This window comes from Chiloscyllium plagiosum, unplaced genomic scaffold, assembly GCF_037043375.1.
Source record: "Chiloscyllium plagiosum isolate Xiang-an unplaced genomic scaffold, Cpla_swu_hap1 HiC_scaffold_25, whole genome shotgun sequence".
Lineage (NCBI taxonomy): Eukaryota > Metazoa > Chordata > Chondrichthyes > Orectolobiformes > Hemiscylliidae > Chiloscyllium > Chiloscyllium plagiosum.
Window position 1 is genome coordinate 53,474,351 of NW_028270163.1, and position 24,017 is coordinate 53,498,367.

The following is a 24,017-nucleotide window of genomic DNA, read 5'->3' on the forward strand; positions in this document are numbered from 1 at the left end:
CATTGTCCGAGACAGTAATGGAACACTGTCCCAGACAGTAATGGAGCCTTGTCCCAGACAGTAATGGAACATTGTCCCAGACAGTAATGGAGCCTTGTCCCAGATAGTAATGGAACATTGTCCCAGACAGTAATGGAACACTGTCCCAGACAGTAATGGAACATTGTCCCAGACAGTAATGGAGCTTTGTCCCAGACAGTAATGGAGCATTGTCTCAGACAGTAATGGAGCATTGTCCCAGACAGTAATGAAACACTGTCCCAGACAGTGATGGAGCCTTGTCCCAGACAGTAATGGAACATTGTCCCAGACAGTAATGGAGCCTTGTCCCAGATAGTAATGGAACATTGTCCCAGACAGTAATGGAGCATTGCCCCAGACAGTAATGGAACACTGTCGCAGACAATAATGGAGCATTTTCCCAGACAGTAATGGAACACTGTCCCAGACAGTAATGTGCATTGTCCCAGACAGTAATGGAACATTGTCCCAGACAGTAATGGAGCCTTGTCCCAGATAGTAATGGAACATTGTCCCAGACAGTAATGGAGCATTGCCCCAGACAGTAATGGAACATTGTCCCAGGCAATAATGGAGCATTGTCCCAGACAGCAATGGAACATTGTCCCAGACCGTAATGGAACACTGTCGCAGACAATAATGGAGCATTTTCCCAGACAGTAATGGAACACTGTCCCAGACAGTAATGTGCATTGTCCCAGACAGTAATGGAACACTGTCCCAGACAATAATGGAGCATTTTCCCAGACAGTAATGGAACACTGTCCCAGACAGTAAAGTGCATTGTCCCAGACAGTAATGGAGTCGTGTCCCAGACAGCAATGGAACATTGTCCCAGACAGTAATGGAACACTGTCCCAGACAGTAATGGAACATTGTCCCAGACAGTAATGGAACACTGTCCCAGACAGTAATGGAACATTGTCCCAGACAGTAATGGAACATTGTCCCAGACAGTAATGGAACACTGTCCCAGACAATAATGGAGCATTTTCCCAGACAGTAATGGAACACTGTCCCAGACAGTAATGTGCATTGTCCCAGACAGTAATGGAACATTGTCCCAGACAGTAATGGAGTCGTATCCCAGACAGCAATGGAACATTGTCCCAGACAGTAATGGAGTTGTGTCCCAGACAGTAATGGAACATTGTCCCAGACAGTAATGGAGTCGTGTCCCAGACAGCAATGCAACATTGTCCCAGACAGTAATGGAGCACTGTCCCAGAGAGTAATGCAACATTGTCCCGAACAGTAATGGAAAACTGTCCCAGACAGTAATGGAGCATTGTCCCAGACAGTAATGGAACATTGTCCCAGACAGTAATGGAACACTTTCCCAGATAGTAATGGAGCATTGTCACAGACAGTAATGGAACATTGTCCCAGATAGTAATGGAGCCTTGTCCCAGATAGTAATGGAACATTGTCCCAGACAGTAATGGAACATTGTCCCAGACAGTAATGGAGCCTTGTCCCAGACAGTAATGGAACATTGTCCCTGACAGTAATGGAGCCTTGTCCCAGACAGTAATGGAACATTGTCCCAGACAGTAATGGAGCCTTGTCCCAGATAGTAATGGAACATTGTCCCGGACAGTAATGGAACATTGTCCCAGACAGCAATGGAACATTGTCCCAGACCGTAATGGAACACTGTCGCAGACAATAATGGAGCATTTTCCCAGACAGTAATGGAACAGTGTCCCAGACAGTAATGTGCATTGTCCCAGACAATAATGGAACATTGTCCCAGACAGTAATGGAACACTGTCCCAGACAATAATGGAGCATTTTCCCAGACAGTAATGGAACACTGTCCCAGACAGTAAAGTGCATTGTCCCAGACAGTAATGGAACATTGTCCCAGACAGTAATGGAGTCGTGTCCCAGACAGCAATGGAACATTGTCCCAGACAGTAATGGAACACTGTCCCAGACAGTAATGGAACATTGTCCCAGACAGTAATGGAACATTGTCCCAGACAGTAATGGAACACTGTCCCAGACAATAATGGAGCATTTTCCCAGACAGTAATGGAACACTGTCCCAGACAGTAATGTGCATTGTCCCAGACAGTAATGGAGCATTGTCCCAGACAGTAATGGAACACTGTCCCAGACAGTAATGTGCATTGTCCCAGACAGTAATGGAGCATTGCCCAGACAGTAATGGAACATTGTCCCAGACAGTAATGGAACATTGTCCCAGACAGTAATGGAACATTGTCCCAGACAGTAATGGAACACTGTCCCAGACAATAATGGAGCATTTTCCCAGACAGTAATGGAACACTGTCCCAGACAGTAATGTGCATTGTCCCAGACAGTAATGGAGCATTGTCCCAGACAGTAATGGAACACTGTCCCAGACAGTAATGTGCATTGTCCCAGACAGTAATGGAGCATTGCCCAGACAGCAATGGAACATTGTCCCAGACAGTAATGGAACATTGTCCCAGACAGCAATGGAACACTGTCCCAGACAGCAATGGAACACTGTCCCAGACAATAATGGAGCATTTTCCCAGACAGTAATGGAACACTGTCCCAGACAGTAATGGAGTCGTGCCCAAACAGCAATTGAACACTGTCCCAGACAATAATGGAGCATTTTCCCAGACAGTAATGGAACACTGTCCCAGACAGTAAAGTGCATTGTCCCAGACAGTAATGGAACATTGTCCCAGACAGTAATGGAGTCGTGTCCCAGACAGCAATGGAACATTGTCCCAGACAGTAATGGAACACTGTCCCAGACAGTAATGGAACATTGTCCCAGACAGTAATGGAACATTGTCCCAGACAGTAATGGAACACTGTCCCAGACAATAATGGAGCATTTTCCCAGACAGTAATGGAACACTGTCCCAGACAGTAATGTGCATTGTCCCAGACAGTAATGGAGCATTGTCCCAGACAGTAATGGAACACTGTCCCAGACAGTAATGTGCATTGTCCCAGACAGTAATGGAGCATTGCCCAGACAGCAATGGAACATTGTCCCAGACAGTAATGGAACATTGTCCCAGACAGCAATGGAACACTGTCCCAGACAATAATGGAGCATTTTCCCAGACAGTAATGGAACACTGTCCCAGACAGTAATGGAACATTGTCCCAGACAGTAATGGAGTCGTGTCCCAGACAGCAATGCAACATTGTCCCAGACAGTAATGCAACATTGTCCCGAACAGTAATGGAACATTGTCGCAGACAGTAATGAAACACTGTCCCAGACAGAAATGGAGCATTGTCCCAGACAGTAATGCAACATTGTCCCGAACAGTAATGGAACATTGTCCCAGACAGTAATGAAACACTGTCCCAGACAGAAATGGAGCATTGTCCCAGACAGTAATGGAACATTGTCCCAGACAGTAATGGAACACTGTCCCAGACAGTAATGGAACATTGTCCCAGACAGTAATGGAGCATTGTCCCAGACAGTAATGCAACATTGTCCCGAACAGTAATGGAACATTGTCCCAGACAGTAATGAAACACTGTCCCAGACAGAAATGGAGCATTGTCCCAGACAGTAATGGAACATTGTCCCAGACAGTAATGGAACATTGTCCCAGATAGTAATGGAGCATTGTCCCAGACAGTAATGGAACATTGTCCCAGACAGTAATGGAGCATTGTCCCAGACAGTAATGCAACATTGTCCCGAACAGTAATGGAACATTGTCCCAGACAGTAATGCAACATTGTCCCGGACAGTAATGGAACATTGTCCCAGACAGTAATGAAACACTGTCCCAGACAGAAATGGAGCATTGTCCCAGACAGTAATGGAACATTGTCCCAGACAGTAATGGAACATTGTCCCAGATAGTAATGGAGCATTGTCCCAGACAGTAATGGAGCATTGTCCCAGACAGTAATGGAACATTGTCCCAGACAGTAATGGAACATTGTCCCAGACAGTAATGGAGCATTGTCCCAGACAGTAATGGAACATTGTCCCAGACAGTAATGGAACATTGTCCCAGATAGTAATGGAGCATTGTCCCAGACAGTAATGGAGCATTGTCCCAGACAGTAATGGAACATTGTCCCAGACAGTAATGGAACATTGTCCCAGACAGTAATGGAGCATTGTCCCAGACAGTAATGGAACATTGTCCCAGACAGTAATGGAACATTGTCCCAGATAGTAATGGAGCATTGTCCCAGATAGTAATGGAACATTGTCCCAGACAGTAATGGAACATTGTCCCAGACAGTAATGGAACATTGTCCCAGACAGTAATGGAACACTGTCCCAGACAGTAATGGAACATTGTCCCAGACAGCAATGGAACATTGTCCCAGACAGTAATGGAACATTGTCCCAGACCGTAATGGAACACTGTCCCAGACACTAATAAAATATTGTCCTCGACAATAATGTAATTTGTACCTATTGAATAGGATATTGCCCCAGAGAATAATCAAATATTATACGAGACAGATAAGTAATAATGGAATATCGCAGGGTCTGTGGCACAGTCAACCCGGTGGACCTCATATTAGATTAGATTAGATTAGATTACATTAGATTAGATTACTTACAGTGTGGAAACAGGCCCTTCGGCCCAACAAGTCCACACCGACCCGCCGAAGCGTAACCCACCCATACCCCTACATTTACCCCTTTACCTAACACTACGGGCAATTTAGCATGGCCAATTCACCTGACTTGCACATCTTTGGACTGTGGGAGGAAACTGGAGCCCCCGGAGGAAACCCACGCAGACACGGGGAGAACGTGCAAACTCCACACAGTCAGTCGCCTGAGTCGGGAATTGAACCCGGGTCTCTGGCGCTGCGAGGCAGCAGTGCTAACCACTGTGCCACCGTGCCGCCCAATGAGGGTCCAATGAGGGATCCCTGGCTGACAGATGGGAACAGGAGTGTTAGAGGTTCTGTTCACTTCGAGAGCTGGTTCTGAGGACGCTGGATCAGTGTCAAGTACTAGGCATGTGTAAATAAAGGGAGATATGGGGACGGGATAGCGGCCTCTGTGGAGTTATTTTAAACACTGTCCCAGATAAAAATGGAATGTCATCTCGGAAAATATTGGAACATATTTTCAGAAAATAATAGAACAATGTCCGAGACAATAATGGGACATGGTCCCAGAAAATAATTGAATACTAACCCTGTAAATACTGGAACACTGTCTTAAACAGTAATGGAATATTGGTCTGGACAATAGATTAGATTAGATTACTTACAGCGTGGAAACAGGCCCTTCGGCCCAACCAGTCCACACCGACCCACAACCCACCCATTACCATACATTTACCCCTTTACCTAACACTACGGGCAATTTTAGCATGGCCAATTCACCTGACCTGCACATCTTTGGAGTGTGGGAGGAAACCGGAGCACCCGGAGGAAACCCACGCAGACACAGGGAGAATGTGCAAACTCCACACAGTCAGTTGCCTGAGTCGGGAATTGAACCCGGGTCTCTGGCGCTGTGAGGCAGCAGTGCTAACCACTGTGCCACCGTGCCATCCCAATAGTGGAATGTTGTCCCGTAAAATCAAATATTGTCCCAGAGAATAATCAAATATTGTCCCACATGGACAATATTGACCCAGGCAAGAACGGGTCACTGTTCCAGACAATAACAGAACATAGTCTCAAGACAATAATGTAATTACAAGAATGGAATATTGTCTCAGACAATAAAGGAACATCATCTAAGACAATAACAGAACACTGTCCCTAACAATGATGGAACGCTGTTGGACGTAGTCTCAAACCCGATGGTAGTTTCCTGCGCTGTATTCCCATGCTCCTGCTTTCTGTCAGTGTGTAATGCTTGGTGTGATGTATGTTTTACACACCAGTCCACAGGAGGGGAAGAGTCAGGGAGGGTATCCTTCTCCCCCTTTCCTCCTCCAGCCAGGACAATCTGAGGCTAACAGTGAGCTCACCAGGAATGAGGTTATGGATATGAGGATTCACCTGGTGAACAAACACAGCCTGCACTGTATAGAACGGCCTGTGTCTGTCTTGCTGTAACTGCAAAGTTCTGTCTGAGGCCCCTGTCACTTCAGGGCTCACAGTTATTTGGTCTATAAAACACTGAATAATCAGTGCATTTCCAATTTCCTCCTTTACAAATCTGGACGAAAACAGGATCAGCCAAAAACCGCTGCCTGAGAGACAGACTCAACGGTTTCTGGGAAACTCTGGAAGACCATTTCCGAAACCTTGCAGCATGAAAACAAACCCAAGGTGGACCTGCACTTGTTAAGAAAAAAGATGCCAGCTCAGGGATGGGGGAGGGGTGGACGTACACGGCTGCACCCACCTCAAATTTCTGACGAAGCTCAGAATCCCCGTCATCCTCAATAATGGGGACGTTGTAGTATTCACCTTCTTCCTGACTCAGCAGCTTAAACCTGTGGCAAGGACAAAGGGCAGAAGGTTAACTCTGCACGTTCAGATATGAAAGGGAAGGGGTGGGGGGCACTGATAATGACAGAGAGACCGGGAACCCTTCCTCATCAACTGGAATACCAGAGATGACCGGGGGGGGGAGGGGGAAGAGTTGAGGGGGGGCGATGGGAAGACTGTGGCTGGTAAGGGGTGGAGGAGAGAAGTCTGAGGTGTAAGGGGAGGTTGTAGGAGAAGATAGGGGTTGGGTAGGTGAGGAGGAGTGGGGGCGCGGTGAGGGAAGACTGGTGGGGTTACTGGGGCTTTGTGAAATGGGACGCAGGGTTTGGGTACACTGGGTCCACACCAACCAGTTTCAGGACCAGTTCTTTCTCTCTCCAAACCTCCTGCCCACGTTCAGAGCTTTGGAAGTTCCTTTCCAGGCCTGGCCTTCTTAAGATGTGCTCACAGTCCAGCATCTGTACTGTGCAATGGTAGCTCAACACTGGCTGACAGTCCACAGGATGAGCCGTCCTTGCTCTCTCCGGGTTAATCCCACATGCCTTCGGCTTGGAGCTGGATGCAGCAAACTGGGCTCCCCGGTTATTCAGGATGCCCTCCCCCTTCCAAACTGCATACAGCTGCCACCCATCACCAGCCACATAAACCCTGAACAGTCTAACCCCTGCTAGGGACTGTACGGGAGAGGTCTGACCTCCAGATAGGAGGATGTCAATGCAGGGAACAGACTGAGGCCATTCAGCCCCTCAAACCCGCTGCTCCAGTCAATCAGCCTGTGATTGATCTGTACCTCAATCCTATGCATTTGTCCCAGATCCCTTTATCCCAACCTCCGTGGATTTCCCCCAGTCTCGGATTTTCCAAACCGTCCCCAGCTTTTCGGGAAAGAGATTATCAGAATTCCAGGCTGACTATGTGAGGAAGTCCTCCTCAATTCGAATCCTAAATGGGCAAGTGTTAATTTGTGTTTCTCCTATTCTGGGTCCCTCAATCCAAGGAACTAATCTCACATTAACTGCTGCCTGCCTTCCAGCTGTGACCTTATACACTTCCATGAGATAACCCCCTGAATTCTCTCTCTCTCTCTCTTTTTCTCTCTCTCTCTCTCTCTCGAAGATTTTATTAAGAGTGGTCTCAGGAGGACACACTTACCAACCAACCGCTGAGGATTTCATGAGCTCTGATACACCAAAGGACAAAGCACCCATGAAATCGTTCCTCGTGGTGCGATCCCAGTCCCAGATCTCCACTGAGAGGCGCCGATCCTTGTCACTGCTTTTCAGTTTACTAGACAGAGACAGAGAGACATTGTACAACAAGTGTCACTTCCATTAACCACCAATAAATGGGTTAAAGCTAAAGGGCTGGTCCCAGTGTTAAGAACACACAGCGTTCCCATTTCTCACTCTCCCACTACCCTGCGACTGCACTTCATTGCTCCACTCACTCACAGACTTGGTGTGGCTGATGGTGAATATCTTGACCTCTATCACCTCGAAGGATGAGAGCAGCAGATACATGGGAACACCACCCCCCTGCAAACCACTCCCCATCCTGACGGAGAAATACATCGCCATTTCTTCACTGTTGCTGGGTCAAAATCCTGGAATTCCCTCCCTAAGGGCATTGTGGGTCAACCCACAGCAGGTGGGCTACAGAGATACAAGAAGGCAGGTTACACCCACCTTCTCAAGGGGCAACTAGGGACAGGCAATAAATGCTGACCCAGCCAGCGACACCCACAGCTCATGAATGAATAAAAACAGAGATCCTGGGTTTAATATCCCATTGGATAGCACCTGGCACCTCCAGCATGTTTTCAGTGGCTGGGACAGAGAGTACTGTCGTAGTCTCACAACCTCAACAAGGACTCACTTCCCTCCAACCCTGGGAAATCATAAATTAACTCCATTAATTGGGCAAAAAATATTAAGCAATTACAAGATATACAATTCTCCTGCAGCCATCTTCCACTGTCATACACAGTCCGTGTACAAGGGAAAGATACACACACACACACACACACACACACACACACACACACACACACACACACACACACACACACACACACACACACACACACACACACACACACACACACACACACACACACACACACACACACACACACACACACACACACACAAGCTTCCTGACAGTACAGACTTATCTTGGACACACAGGAGTTTTTCGTTGAATAAGCTCCACATTTCTAATGTGCCCATCCCCTGCAGTTTCCTTCCCCATCCTATGCTTCCTAAATCTTGCCTAATTGCATCGTACTTGCCTTTCCCCCAGCTGCAACACTTACACAGTGGTATACACCTATCCCTTTTTATCACTAAAGTAAACATAACAGAATTGTGATCACTATCACCAAAGTGTTCACCTACTTCCAAGTCTAAGGATAGCAAAGATGATTCTCAATAGGAGTGAGAGAGACAGGGTAGTTGTCATGGGAGACTTCAACTTTCCAAATATTGACTGGGAACACTATAGTACGAGTACTATAGATGGGTCATTTTTTGTCCAGTGTGTGCAGGAGGGCTTCCTGACACAGTATGTAGACAGGCCAACAAGGGGCAAAGCCACATTAGATTTGGTATTGGGTAATGAGCGCGGCCAGGTATTAGACTTGGAAGTAGGTGAGCACTTTGGTGATAGCGATCACAATTCTGTTATGTTTACTTTAGTGATAAAAAGGGATAGGTGTATACCACTGTGTAAGTGTTACAGCTGGGGGAAAGGCAAGTACGATGCGATTAGGCAAGATTTAGGAAGCATAGGATGGAGAAGGAAACTGCAGGGGATGGGCACATTAGAAATGTGGAGCTTATTCAAAGAAAAGCTCCTGTGTGTCCAAGATAAGTATGTACCTGTCAGGCAGGGAGGAAGCTGTAGAGCGCGGGAGCCGTGGTTTACAAAGGAAGTGGAATCTCTGGTCAAGAAGAAGAAGAAGGCAGCTTATGTTAGGATGATTTGGAGATGCTGTTGTTGGACTGGGGTGTACAAAGTTAAAAATCACACAACACCAGGTTATAGTCCAACAGGTTTAATTGGAAGCACACTTTCGGAGCGTCGCTCCTTCATCAGGTGTTGCATGATTTTTAACTATGTTAGGATGAGATGTGAAGGCTCCATTAGGGCGCTTGAGGATTACAAGGTAATCAGGAAAGACCTAAAGAGAGAGCTCAGAAGAGCCAGGAGGAGGCATGGGAAGTTGTTGGCGGATAGGATCAGGGTAAACCCTAAGGCTTTCTATAGGTATTTAAGGAATAAAAGAATGACGAGAATAAGATTAGGGCCAATCAAGGATAGTAGTGGGAAGTTGTGTGTGGAGTCAGAGGAGATAGGGGAAGCACTAAATGAATATTTTTCGACAGTATTCACTCTAGAAACAGTATTCACTCTAGAAAACGACAATGTTGTCGAGGAGATTACTGAGATACAGGCTACTAGACGAGCTGGGATTGAGATTCACAAGGAAGAGGTATTAGAAATCCTGAAGAGTGTGAAAATAGATAAGTCCCCTGGGCCGGGTGGGATTTATCCTTGGATCCTCTGGGAAGCCAGGGAGGAGATTGCCGAGCCTTTGGCATTGATCTTTAAATTGTCATGTCTACAGGAATAGTGCCAGAAGACTGGAGAATAAGCAAATGTGGTTCCCCTGTTCAAGAAGGGGAGTAGGGACAACACTGGTAATTATAGACCAGTGAGCCTTACTTCAGTTGTTGGTAAAGTGTTGGAAAAGGTTATAAGAGATAGGATTTATAATCATCTAGAAAAGAATAATTTGATTAGGGATAGTCAGCATGGTTTTGTGAAGGGTAGGTCGTGCCTCACAAACCTTATTGAGTTCTTTGAGAAGGTGACCAAACAGGTAGATGAGAGTAAACCGGTTGATGTGGTATATATGGATTTCAGCAAGACATTCGATAAGGTTCCCCACAGTAGGCTATTGTACAAAATGCGGAGAAATGAGATTGTGGGAGATATAGCAGTTTGGATCAATAATTGGCTTGCTGAAAGCAGACAGAGGGTGGTGGTTGATGGGAAACGTTCATCCTGGAGTCCAGTTACTAGTGGGGTACCACAAGGATCGGTGTTGGGTCCACTGCTGTTCGTCATTTTTATAAATGACCTGGATGAGGGCTTAGAAGGGTGGGTTAGTAAGGTTGGTGGAATTGTGGATGACACTAAGGTTGGTGGAGTTGTGGTTAGTGACAAAGGATGTTGTAGGTTATAGAGAGACATAGATAAGCTGCAGAGCTGGGCTGAGAGGTGGCAAATGGAGTTTAATGCGGACAAGTGTGAGGTGATTCACTTTGGTTGGAGTAACCACCATGCAAAGTACTGGGCTAATGGTAAGATTCTTGGGAGTGCAGATGAGCAGAGAGATCTCGGTGTTCATGTACACAGATCCCTGAAAGTTGCCACCCAGGTTGACAGGGTTGTTAAAAGGCATACAGTGTTTTCGCCTTTATTAATAGAGGGATCGAGTTCCGGAACCATGAGGTTATGCTACAGCTGTACAAAACTCTGGTACAGCCGCACTTGGAGTATTGGTGTACAGTTCCAGTCACCCCATTATAAGAAGGATGTGGAAGCTTTGGAAAGGGTGCAGAGGAGATTTACTAGGATGTTGCCTGGTAGGGAGGGAAGGTCTTACAAGGAAAGGCTGATGGACTTGAGGCTGTTTTCGTTGGAGAGAAGAAGGTTGAGAGGTGACTTAATAGAGACATATAAGATAATCAGACGGTCAGATAGGGTGGACAGGGAGAGCCTTTTTCCAAGTATGGTGACGGTGAGCACGAGGGGGCATAGCTTTAAATTGAGGGGTGATAGATATAGGACAAATGTCAGAGGGTAGTAAGGGAATGGATTGCTTTGCCTGCAACGGTAGTAGATTTGCCAACTTTAAGTGCATTCAATTCGTCATTGGACAAACATATGGATGTACATGGAATAGTGTAGGTTAGATGGGCTTCAGGTTGATATGACAGGTCGGCGCAACATCGAGGGCCAAAGGGCCTGTACTGCGCTGTAATGTTCTATGTTCACACAAACACACGCACAAGGCCTGAGCATAATGAATAAATGTCACATGGCCCATGAGGTGAACGATACAATACCCTGAACAGTGTAATATTTGAAACACCAAATGTTTGTTCTTGTGGAAAATGAAACTGAAAAGATTTTCCATTGGTCCTGTCGAGATAGTGGAGACAGGAAGCATACTCACAATGTGAATGATTCGTTCCAGCTGGGATTCAGTGTCGAGCGCATGGTTTTTGTTTTCTGTTTGCTTTCACTTTTTGGGTCAGGGATGAGTTTGAGTTTTACATAGGGATCCGAAAGACCGTTGGGATCCATGGGGATTAGGTTTTTTGCATCTCGCACTGTAAAACAGGAAAAGTGAAATTAAACCGTCTGGAAGAGCAGAGATTTCAGTTTAAAAATGGAAAAACAAAATTACTGCTACAATTTATACTTTGGTGTAATTGAAAACCATCAGATGTGTGCCGTTGACTGAATTAGCAGTTAGTTTAGGATTTGGTGTTGTACCCTAAAATCAGGAACAGACCAGTCTCAGTCAGATGTAGACACAGCTCCGATCCTATATTACACAGCAGATGATCACTCTACCAAGGACTGATTCTGGGTCCCGAGCACACACCTAATGGGATGGGAATAGGGTTTGTGGATAGGGAATGGAGTTTGCTGATGAGGAATGGGGTTTGTGGATGGGAAATGGGGTTTGTGGATGGGGAATAGGGTTTGCAGATGGGAATGGGGTTTGTGGATGGAGATTGCAGTTTGTGGATGGGGAATGGGGTTTGCCGATGAGGAATGGGGTTTGAGGATGGGGATTGGGGTTTGTGGATGGGAATGATGTTTGTGGATGGGGAATGGGGTTTATGGGTGGGGAATGGTGTTTGCCGATGAGGAATGGAGTTTGTGGATGGGGAATGTTGTTTGTGGATGGGGAATGGGGTTTGCGGATGGGAATGGGGTTTGTGGATGGGGAATAGGGTTTGCGGATGGGAATGGGGTTTGTGGATGGGGATTGCAGTTTGTGGATGGGAATGGGGTTTGCCGATGAGGAATGGGGTTTGTGGATGGGAAATGGGGTTTGTGGATGGGGAATGGGGTTTGTGGATGATAACGGCGTTTGTGGATGGTGAATGGGGTTTGTGGATGGGAATGGGGTTTGCCGATGAGGAATTGGGTTTGTGGATGGGGAATGGGGTTTGTGGATGGCAATGGGGTTTGTGGATGAGGAATGGGGTTTGTGAAAGGGAATGGGATTTGTGGATGAGGAATGGGGTTTGTGGATGGGAATGGGATTTGTGGATGAGGAATGGGGTTTGTGGATGGGGAATGGGGTTTGCCGGTGAGGAATTGGGTTTGTGGATGGGGAATGGGGTTTGTGGATGGGAATGGGGTTTGTGGACAGGGAATTGGGTTTGCCGATGAGGAATGGGATTTGTGGATGGGGAATGGGGTTTGTGGGAGGGAATGGGGTTGTGGATGGGAATGGGGTTTGTGGACAGGGAACGGGGTTTGCCGATGAGGAATGGGATTTGTGGATGGGGAATGGGGTTTGTGGGTGGGAATGGGGTTTGTGGACAGGGAATGGAGATTGCGGATGGGGAATTGGGTTTGTGGATGAAGAATGGGGTTTGTGGATGGGGAATGGGGTTTGTGGATGGGAATGGGGTTTGTGGACAGGGAATGGAGATTGTGGATGGGGAATGGGGTTTGTGGATGAAGAATGGGGTTTGTGGATGGGGAATGGGGTTTGTGGGTGGGAATGGGGTTTGTGGACAGGGAATGGAGATTGTGGATGGGGAATGGGGTTTGTGGATGGGGAATGGGGTTTGTGGATGGGAATGGGGTTTGTGGATGAGGAATGGGGTTTATGGATGAGGAATGCGGTTTGTGGATGGGAAATGGGGTTTGTGGATGAGGAATGGGGTTTGTGGATGAGGAATGCAGTTTGTGGATGAGGAATGGGATTTGTGGATGAGGAATGCAGTTTGTGGATGAGGAATGGGGTTTGTGGATGAGGAATGCGGCTTGTGGATGAGGAATGGGGTTTGTGGATGAGGAATGCAGTTTGTGGATGGGGAAATGGGGTTTGTGGATGAGGAATGGGGTTTGTGGATGGGAATGGGGTTTGTGGATGAGGAATGGGGTTTGTGGATGAGGAATGCGGCTTGTGGATGAGGAATGGGGTTTGTGGATGAGGAATGCAGTTTGTGGATGGAGAAATGGGGTTTGTGGATGAGGAATGGGGTTTGTGGATGGGAATGGGATTTGTGGATGAGGAATGGGGTTTGTGGATGAGGAATGCGGCTTGTGGATGAGGAATGGGGTTTGTGGATGAGGAATGCAGTTTGTGGATGGGGAAATGGGGTTTGTGGATGAGGAATGGGGTTTGTGGATGGGAATGGGGTTTGTGGATGAGGAATGTGGTTTGTGGATGGGAATGGTGTTTGTGGATGGGAATGGGGTTTGTGGATGGGGATTGTGGTTTTCAGATGGGAATTGGGTTTGTGGATGAGGAATGGGATATGTGGATGTGGAATGGGGTTTGTGGATGGGAATGGGGTTTGTGGATGGGGAATGGGGTTTGTGGATGGGAATGGGGTTTGTTGACGGGAATGGGGTTTGTGGATGGGAATGGGATTTGTGGATGGGAATGGGGTTTGTGGATGGGAATGGGGTTAGTGGATGGGAATGAGGTTTGTGGACGCGAATGGGGTTTGTGGACGGGAATGGGGTTTGTGGTTGGGAATGGGACTTGTAGATGGGAATGGGGTTTGCCGATGAGGAATCGGGTTTGTGGATTGGAATGGGATTTGTGGATGGGAATGGGGCTTGTGGACAGGGAATGGGGTTTGCCGATGAGGAATGGGGTTTGCGGATTTGTAATGGGGTTTGCCGATGAGGAATGGGGTTTGCGGATGGGAATGGGGTCTATGGATGGGGAATGGGGTTTGTGGCTGGGAATGGGGTTTGTGGATGGGGATTGCTATTTGTGGATGGGAATGGGGTTTATGGATGAGGAATGGGGTTTGTGGATGGGAATGGGATTTATGGATGAGGAATGGGGTTTATGGATGAGGAATGGGGTTTGTGGATGGGAATGGGGCTTGCCGATGAGGAATGGGGTTTGTGGATGGGGAATGTGGTTTGTGGATGGGGAATAGGGTTTGTGGATGGGAATGGGGTTTGCCAATGGGGAATGGGGTTTGTGGATGGGGAATGGGGTTTGCCGATGGGGAATGGGGTTTGTGGATGGGAATGGGGTTTGTGGATGGGGAATGGAGTTTGCCGATGAGGAATGGGGTTTGCCGATGGGGAATGGGGTTTGTGGATGGGAATGGGGTTTGCCGATGGGGAATGGGGTTTGTGGATGGGGAACAATGGTTCCAGCTTGAAGGTTTCCTTTTCAATGAATGGTAGACTCTTTAACGCTGAAGGGCCAATCAGAGGCCTTTCTGCTTCAGAGCAGCAAATCTCTGTGGTGAAGTGAAACTGTGTTCACGGCTGTATGATTGATAGATATCTTTATCATTTAAAAAAACTTTTGAATGAGTGACATATGGCGTTTTCTGTGTCCCTGAAGAATTCAATGATTACCTTGTAACTATTTCTGTAACCATAGTGATTCTCCTTAAAACAGACTGTGAAAACTACCTTTCAGAAATGATGCATTTTTGTGTATGTTTGGGGCGGGGGGTTGACTGAGCAAGCTGCATCAATGACTGTTAAACATTTCTGGACTTTTTGAAGCTCAGGGGAAACAGCTGGAGCTTACAAACAGAGACCTTTTAGTTTTTGTTTCAGTTTTGGGCTGGCCTGGAGGAGTCCTTGGATGAATATTGGTTGTGCAAAGCAATGGTCCTTAGCTTAGACTAGGCTTATTGTAGTTTCAGACCTAACGTGTTTGGATAAAGCACTTAAGAGTTTACTTGAAACTGAGAACATTTACATTTGGGTGTATGAAAGCTCCAGGGATGAGCTATCAGATGTTCAGACTGGGGGGGGATGTCAGAGTCAACTTCAACCTGTCAAGGTAAGACTTTTTCTTGGGTGTGAGAACTGTACAAGGGATGTTTTAGGAGTTTGTAAAGGCGTGTTTTAGAATTAATGCGATTATACTTTTACCTTGTGATTAAAACCATTTCTAATTATTTTACAATAAAATCCGTTTTTATTGTTTACATAAAATCTGCACGTTACAGCGAGTCCACTTCATTAAAAGTATAATAAAATAGTCTGTTTCCTGTGACAATTATGAACTGGTGACATATGGGATTTTCTGTGTGCCTGAAGAGTTTAATAATTAATTGCTAAGTATTTCTTTAGCCATGGTGATTTCTTTGAAAACAATATGTGAGAGGGAGCTTTCAGAACTAATGTGCGCTTGTGTATATTAAAGAGGTTTTTGACCAGGCAAGGTGAACAATTGTACTTTGATGTTCATTAAAATGGGTACCTGCCTCCTATCAACTGATCTGCAAATCCCTTGCTCCTTCATGTTGGCAAACTAGATGCTGACTGGAAATGTCTCGGTCAACCTCCATTACAAGTGCTGCATGGAGCCGAGATCATGGAGGTACACAGGCCAGCTGCTGGGTTGGGACTTGCGCCCATGTCCATTAGCTTGTATCATGCAACTTTATGGAGAAAGTGAGGACTGCAGATGCTGGAGATCAGAGCTGAAAATGTGTTGCTGGAAAAGCGCAGCAGGTCAGGCAGCATCCAAGGAGCAGGAGAATCGACGTTTCGGGCATGAGCCCTTCTTCAGGAATGATTCCTGAAGAAGGGCTCATGCCCGAAACGTTGATTCTCCTGCTCCTTGGATGCTGCCTGACCTGCTGTGCTTTTCCAGCAACACATTTTCAGCTCATGCAACTTTACTCCAGGGGTATTACCACTCACAACAGACCAAACACAGAGTCCACAGCATCAATCACAGCAAAACAAACCCTACTGTCATTTATTTACTGTACACAACCCCAGTACAGCATGGGGTGGGTGAACTGACTGAGCAGGAAATGGTTTGCGAGTCGGCAGTACTGAATGAAACAAGAAGAATTGATTCAGCCAACTGTCCATTTCCTAACGCAAGACTATCCTCCGCAGGAGAGGTAGCAAAGATTATACACCACTGGAGCAAGTTATGTTTTTTTTGAAAAGGAATGAGAAATGTGTGAGATTTATCCTGCCCAGTGAGATCAGTACCTCAGTTTACACTGTCAGCAGGACATCTTTATGAAATACACAATCTGGGTTTTCTCATGTGATTTGTTACTCCTCTCGAACTGCCCTTGAACAGGATGGTTTGCTCAGGCTGTTCAAGGTCAACCACGTATCATAGAGATGTACAGCATGGAAACAGACCCTTTGGTCCAACCCGTCCATGCCGACCAGATATCCCAACCCAATCTAGTTCCACCTGCCAGCACCCGGCCCATATCCCTCCAAACCCTTCCTATTCATGTACCCATCCAAATGCCTCTTAAATGTTGCAATTGGACCACTCGCGTGAAAACGTTGCCCCTTAGGTCGCTTTTACATCTTTCCCCTCTCATCCTAAATCTATGCTCTCTAGTTCTGGACTCCCCTACCCTAGGGAAAGGACCTTGTCTATTTATCCTATCCATGCCCGTCATGATATTATAAACCTCTATAAGGTCACCCCTCAGCCTCTGACGCTCCAGGGAAAACAGCCCCAGCCTGTTCAGCCTCTCCCTGTAGCTCAAATCCTCCAACCCTGGCAACATTCTTGCCTTTCAAGTTTCACAACATCTTTCCGATAGGAAGAGACCAAAATTGCACGCAACATACCAACAGTGGCCTAATCAATGTCCTGTACAGCCACAACATGACCTCCCAACTCCTGTACTCAATACTTTGACCAAGAAAAGAAAGCATACCACACGCCTTCTTCACTATCCTATCTACCTGCGACTCCACTTTCAAGGCTGTGGGCCTGGGATTCAGAATGGCTGCGGTTGGCAGATTTCCTTACACACACCATTGAGCCAACAAAAGATAATAGTTACTGTGGCCACCATTGAATTGAAATTCCATGAGCTGCTGGGATGAGACTTGAACCCATATCCCTCAAACATTAGTCTGGGTCTCGTGGGACATTACCACTGACAATGGAACAGATGCAGATACCACAGCATCAGCCATTACAATGGAAAACCCTATTGTCACTTACACATTCCCAGTGCCACCTATTAACTAATGGGTTGGGGACGTTTTTTGGGAACGTTTCTAAGCTTTCACATTGGTTCCATCTGCCGATAGGATAATACAGAATGATAACAATGTTATTACAATTCAGAAGGCTAGTCACCCCATCGAGCCTTTGCCCCATGCCAATCTCTTGCCGTTTCCCCATTTCTCTGCACACCATGACCACCCTCTTGAATTCTTCAACTGAACCCACCTCCACTGCATTCCCACGTTGTATATTCCAACCCCCAATTACTTGCCATATCCAGAAGGTTTCTCTCACATCACCTTTGCTTCATTCGCACATCACATTAAATCTATGCCTCCCCTCCTCTTGGATATACACAGTATCTACAGCGTCATACTCACACCCTGCCAATGACACTCTTGTGGGTCGGCCCACATCTGGTCAAAGCCTTCAGTCACACAAAAAGTCTCAAAGCTTCCGAAGAAGGGAGGTGTTTGATTGTGTAATGTGTTGAGGGACACACTAAAGCTTGGGGCAGCTGCTACCAAAGTTCACTGGGGACAGACCACCATCCATGGACTTTCAGCTGAAAGTCCGTTCAGTTCTTAGTCCCTCCAGATGCTTCAAACATATTGAAATATAATCTTGTACAAGGAAGAAATGTCTTCAATTTTTGCTGGATAGTCACAATTCAATGTTTGTTTTTCATATGCTACTGCACAGAACCGAACTGCGTTAGTGATGACGCATGTATACAAAGACATTCTGATGAATAAAGTATATTTTTGGAATTAAAAAAAGTACATGTCACTACAACTCCTGCAGGTCCAGTTCACATTATGACCACCTGGTGGAGCTGCAGGACTGCTCGAGTCTCTGACATCCCGCACACTCTCTGCTGAATCAGGCTTGAACTACAGTTGGGGAGTACTTTGAGGTGTTCAGGTGGTGTGCAGGTGAGAAGTCTGAACGATGTTCCCAATGATTGAGACCATACTGTTCGGGGACAGTACAGACATCAGGCCTTAATCTGTTTCAGCAACGCTCCATTCCCAAATAAAAACAAAAATGACACGAGTGTTGGGAAAGCTGGAATGAGAGTGAGGGTGCAGCAGACAGTCACAGGAACAGCCACGTAAACTGCTAGCTCTGCCCCCTGTCTTTCTCTCTTCAGCTGCTGCCTGACCTGCTGAGGATTTACAGCTCCTGCTGATTTCACTTCTTTTCTCACAAAATGGTTATATTATGTGTAAATCTGAAAAAAATCAAAGAAATGAATAACAGGATGTATATGTATTTGGAAAGGCAAGGACTGATTCGGGATAGTCAACATGGCTTTGTGCGTGGGAAATCATGTCTCACAAACTTGATTGAGGTTTTTGAAGAAGTAACAAAGAAGATTGATGAGGGCAGAGCATAGATGTGATCTATATGGACTTCAGTAAGGCGTTCGACAAGGTTCCCCATGGGAGACTGGTTAGCAAGGTTAGATCTCACAGAATACAGGGAGAACTAGCCATTTGGATACAGAACTGGCTCAAAGGTAGAAGACAGAAGGTGGTGGTGGAGGGTTGTTTTTCAGACTGGAGGCCTGTGACCAGTGGAGTGCCACAAGGATCGGTGCTCAGTCCACTACTTTTCATCATTTATATAAATGATTTGAATGTGAGCATAAGAGGTACAATTAGTAAGTTTGCAGATGACACCAAAATTGGAGGTGTAGTGGACAGCGAAGAAGGTTACTTCAGATTAGGATCTTGATCAGATGGGCCAAGGGCTGGGGAGTGGCAGATGGAGTTTAATTCAGATAAATGCGAGGTGCTGCATTTTGGGAAAGCAAATCTTAGCAGGACTTATACACTTAATGGTAAGGTCCTAAGGAGTGTTGCTGAACCAACAGACCTTGGAGTGCAGGTTCATAGCTCCTTGAAAGTAGAGTCGCAGGTAGATAGGATAGTGAAGAAAGCGTTTGGTATGCTTTCCTTTATTGGTCAAAGTATTGAATACAGGAGTTGGGAGGTCATGTTACGGCTGTACAGGACATTGGTTAGGCCACTGTTGGAATATTGCGTGCAATTCTGGTCTTCATCCTATTGGAAAGATGTTGTGAAACTTGAAAGGGTTCAGAAAAGATTTACAAGGATGTTGCCAGGGTTGGAGGATCTGATCTACAGGGAGAGGCTGAACAGGCTGGGGCTGTTTTCCCTGGAGCGTCGGAGGCTGAGGGGTGACCTTATAGAGGTTTATAAAATCATGAGGGCATGGATAGGGTAAATAGATAAAGTTTTTTCCCTGGGGTGGGGGAGTCCAGAACTAGAGGGCATAGGTTTAGAGTGAGAGGGGAACGATATAAAAGGGACAGAAGGGGCAATGTTTTCACACAGAGGGTGGTACGTGTATGGAATGAGCTGCCAGAGGAAGTGGTGGAGGCTGGTACAATTGCAACATTTAAGAGGCATTTGGATGGGTATATGAATAGGAAGGGTTTGGAGGGATATGGACAAAATGCTGGCAAATGGGACTAGAATTGGTTAAGATATCTGGTTGGCCTGGTCGGGTTGGACCGAAGGGTTCTGTTTCTTTGCTGTACGTCTCCAAGACTCTCTGCCTCTATAACTGTGGATGCTGGAAATCCAAAACACAAGCAACAATTGCTGTAGAAAGTCAGCAGAGTTGGCAGCATCTGTGGAGAGAGAAACAGAGTTAACGGTTTGGGTCTGGTAACCCTTCTTTAGAACAATTCTTCAGGAGTGAAGAATGGTCACTGGACAGCAAACATTTAACTCTGCTTTCTCTCTGCACAGATGGTGCCAGACCTGCTGAGTTTCTCCAGCAGTGCTTGTGTTTCTGTGTGTGAATCTCTCCTGACAGTGACAGTGTGTGTGAGATCCTGAAATGAATTCCTCGCTGCACTCAGTAAAAGGGCTTCTTTCCCCAGCAACACAGTTGAAGATGATTATTGAAGCTGTGTGCTAGACACAGATATCATGGCTCCGAATGTGGTCAAAAACTGCCTCCTCTCCCCATATCCATTCACACGTGAACCTGTTTACAGACGTGATCCAATCCCCCTTTCACTCATTACTGGCCTTGACAGTCCTACATTATGAAGCATTCTATTCTCTAAAATCACACAATCCCTGCAGTGTGGAAGAAGGCCATTCAGCCCATCAAATTCACACCAACCCTTCGAAGAGCATTCAGCCTGGACCCACCCATCCCTCCCCGTAACCCTGCATCTCCCGTGGCCAATTCATCTTTGGAGTGTGGGAGGAAACCGGAGCACCCGGAACAAACCCACACAGACACAGGGGGGTGAATGTGCAAATGCAGTCACCCGAGGCTGGAATTGAACTTGGGTCCCTGGGGATGTGAGACAGCAGTTCCCCTTGTGTGGAAAACACATTTCTTTCAACCTGCTCCTCTGTCCTCTGCTGATTATCAGCGCAGCCCTTCTCCAAACCCTTCAAAATCTCCACCTCAACAAACCTTCAATCTTCTCTGCTCCAACTACAAGACAACTTCCTCCGATCCTCGAGCCATAACTATCATCTCTCATCCCTGGCATCACATGACAAGAATCTGCATTTCCGTAGCACCTTTACCATACTAAAACATGGAGCTTACAAAGAACAAAGGACATTACAGCACAGGATCAGGCCCTTCGGCCCGCCAAGCCTGCGCCGATCCAGATCCTCTATCTAAACCTGCTGCCTGTTTTCTAAGGTTCTGTATCTCTCTGCTCCCTGCCCATTCATGTATCTGTCTAGATGCATCTTACATGATGCTGTCATTCCCACCTCTACCACCTCCTCTGGCAACACGTTCCACGCCCCCACCACCCTCTGCGTGAAGAACCTACCGCGCATATCTCCCCTAAACTTTTCCCCTCTCACTTTGAACTCGTGGCCCCTAGTAATTGAGTCCCCCACTCTATGAGAAAGTTTCTCGCTATCCACTGTCTGTACACCTCTCATTATTTTGTAAGCTTTCACAGGAATGGTACTGAATCAAGGTGAACAGGAGATGGGAGGGGCCTGCAGGAGGAGTTGTCATCGCCAGTGGCTAAAGCCTAGTCAGAGAGGTGGACTTTAAGGAGTGACGTAAGGGAAAGAAAAGTGGGGAGGTTAAGGGAGGAATCCTGGAGTTCAGGGCAAAATGAATCTTGCTCATACCAACAGCACAGAACTTTCCAGAATGTTATGAATGAAGACTGGGCAAAGTCAGTGTCAGTCGGTGCTTGTGGTTTGGAAGCAGCCTCAGGAATCAGGGTGTGGTTCTCATTGAGACTGTGATAGTGAAATTAATGTCAACAGTAAAACTGCTCACTGTTCCCTGAGGGATCTGACTGCATTTATTCCTGTTACATCAGCACGCTCCAGGCCTGACTCAGGGTACACTGATGCTGTGAAATGTTCCTAATAGCTGTACAACTGGGGGAGACACACAACAGAGTCAATCTGAAGTAACTCCACACAGGCCGGTATCCCGTCACTAAGTCACCCCTTGTTTACGTGCGGACAGTCCTTGACACTGATCCAGCTCCCTCAGAGTGAACAGACCCTCTGACGCTCCTGTTTATTTTTTTAAATAAAACCTCTGACACTCCTGCTTTTTTTTTCTTACCCCCCACACTCCCGCCTAACTGCGGTAGTGCTTATATTTTCCCCAGCACCCATGATGTGTGTACGGTCCTGTTTATATCTGTCAGCCAGGGCTCCCTGATTGGACCAGGTTAACAGCCCCAATCAGGGAGCTCCTATTCTATGAGGTGTACCATACTGACTTCATTCCAATCACCATGCAATCCATCAGTGTTGGTGAAACAGAGAGACAGAATCATTGTTCAGGCACTGATCTGGCAGTCCCCTGTCCCTTCAGATAGGGCCTGGGTGTTGCCAATATTTTTTGTTCTTGCTTCAGATCTGCACAACTTTGGCTCCCAATACAGGAAAGTCAGAATTCCTTCGGTGGGTTATCCGTGTTAACTCCCACCATGCGCCTGCCCCCAGTCCCAGCAACATGGGGTTTGGGGTTGGGGTTTGGGTTGGGGGTGGAATAGCCCAGAGTCAGCTGTTTCTTGGTGGCAGGTTCACACATTAACCCGTGAGGGGGCAGGTCACCACACATGTTAACCCGTGAGGGGGCAGGTCACCACTCATGTTAACCCGTGAGGGGGCAGGTGGCCAGCCTGCCCCGGGGACAAGGGGAGGTGGTACAAAGAACAAAGAAAAGTTACACCCCAGGAACAGGCCCTTCGGCCCTTCAAGCCTGAGCTGATCCAAATCCACTGTTTAAACCTATCGCCCAATTCCTAAGCATCTGTATCCCACTGCCCCCCACCTACTTATCCATCTGTCCAGACGCATCTTAAATGAATCTTCCTTGCCTGCCTCTACCACCTCTGCTGGCAACGCGTTCCAAGCGCCCACAATCTCTGTGTGAAGTACTTGCCGCGTGTATCCCCCTTAAACTTTTTACCTCTTACCTTGAAAGTGTGACCTCACGTTATTGAATCCTTCACCCTGGGAAAAAGCTCATCTCTATCCACCCTGTCTACACTCTTCATGATTTTGTAAACCTCAATCAGATCCTCCCTCAATCTCCTTCTTTCTAATGAAATCAACCCTAACCTACTCAACCTCTCTTCATAGCTAGCACCTTCCATCCAGGCAACATCCTCACTAACCTTCTCTGCATCCTCTCCAAAGCGTCCACATCCTTTTGGTAATGTGGTGACCAGAACTGTACATAGTATTCTAACAGGTGCCACCAGTGCTGAGGGGAAGGAGGAGGGACAGTGACAAGACTCCTGATACCAGGCCTCAGTCTACTTCCTGTCAGGTGCAGGGCAGGAATGAAGCATCTGGGCAGAATTAGAGTCACACAACACAGGAGAGTCCCTTCGGCCCATCAGGTCTGCGCTGACCTACCTATGCTAATCGCACTTTCCAGCAATGGGCCCATAGCCTTGAATGTTATGGCATTTCAAGTGCTCATTAAGGTACACCTTAAAGGTAATGCTGTTTCCTGTCTCTCCTCCCCTCCTGACTCTGCCCCTGAATCAGGGGCGGGTGGGGAGTGCATGGGGAGGATGTAACAAAACATGGGGTGGCATGGTGGCACAGAGGTTAGCACTGCTGCCTCACAGCGCCAGAGACCCGGGTTCAATTCCCGCCTCAGGCAACTGTCTGTGTGGAGTTTGCACGTTCTCCCCGTGTCTGCGTGGGTTTCCTCCGGGTGCTCCGGTTTCCTCCCACAGTCAAAGAATGTGCAGGTCAGGTTAATTGGTCATGCTAAATTGCCCGTAGTGTTAGGTGAAGGGGTAAATGTAGGGGAATTGGTCTGGGTGGGTTGCTCT

General features: G+C 46.9%; 1 protein-coding gene across 4 annotated transcripts in view; it reads right to left on the reverse strand.

The window, feature by feature from the left end:
- Nucleotides 1-24,017, reverse strand: part of prkcaa (protein kinase C, alpha, a) — a 446,457-nt gene that overhangs the window by 118,136 nt on the left and 304,304 nt on the right. For all 4 annotated transcript variants that reach the window (XM_043715075.2, XM_043715073.2, XM_088000739.1 and 1 more), the window contains exons 6-8: nt 11,669-11,825; nt 7,576-7,710; nt 6,338-6,428 (exon numbers count right to left, since the gene is read on the reverse strand). In XM_043715075.2, coding sequence (XP_043571010.2) covers nt 6,338-6,428; nt 7,576-7,710; nt 11,669-11,825 — 383 coding nt within the window. The remainder of the gene's footprint in view (nt 1-6,337; nt 6,429-7,575; nt 7,711-11,668; nt 11,826-24,017) is intronic.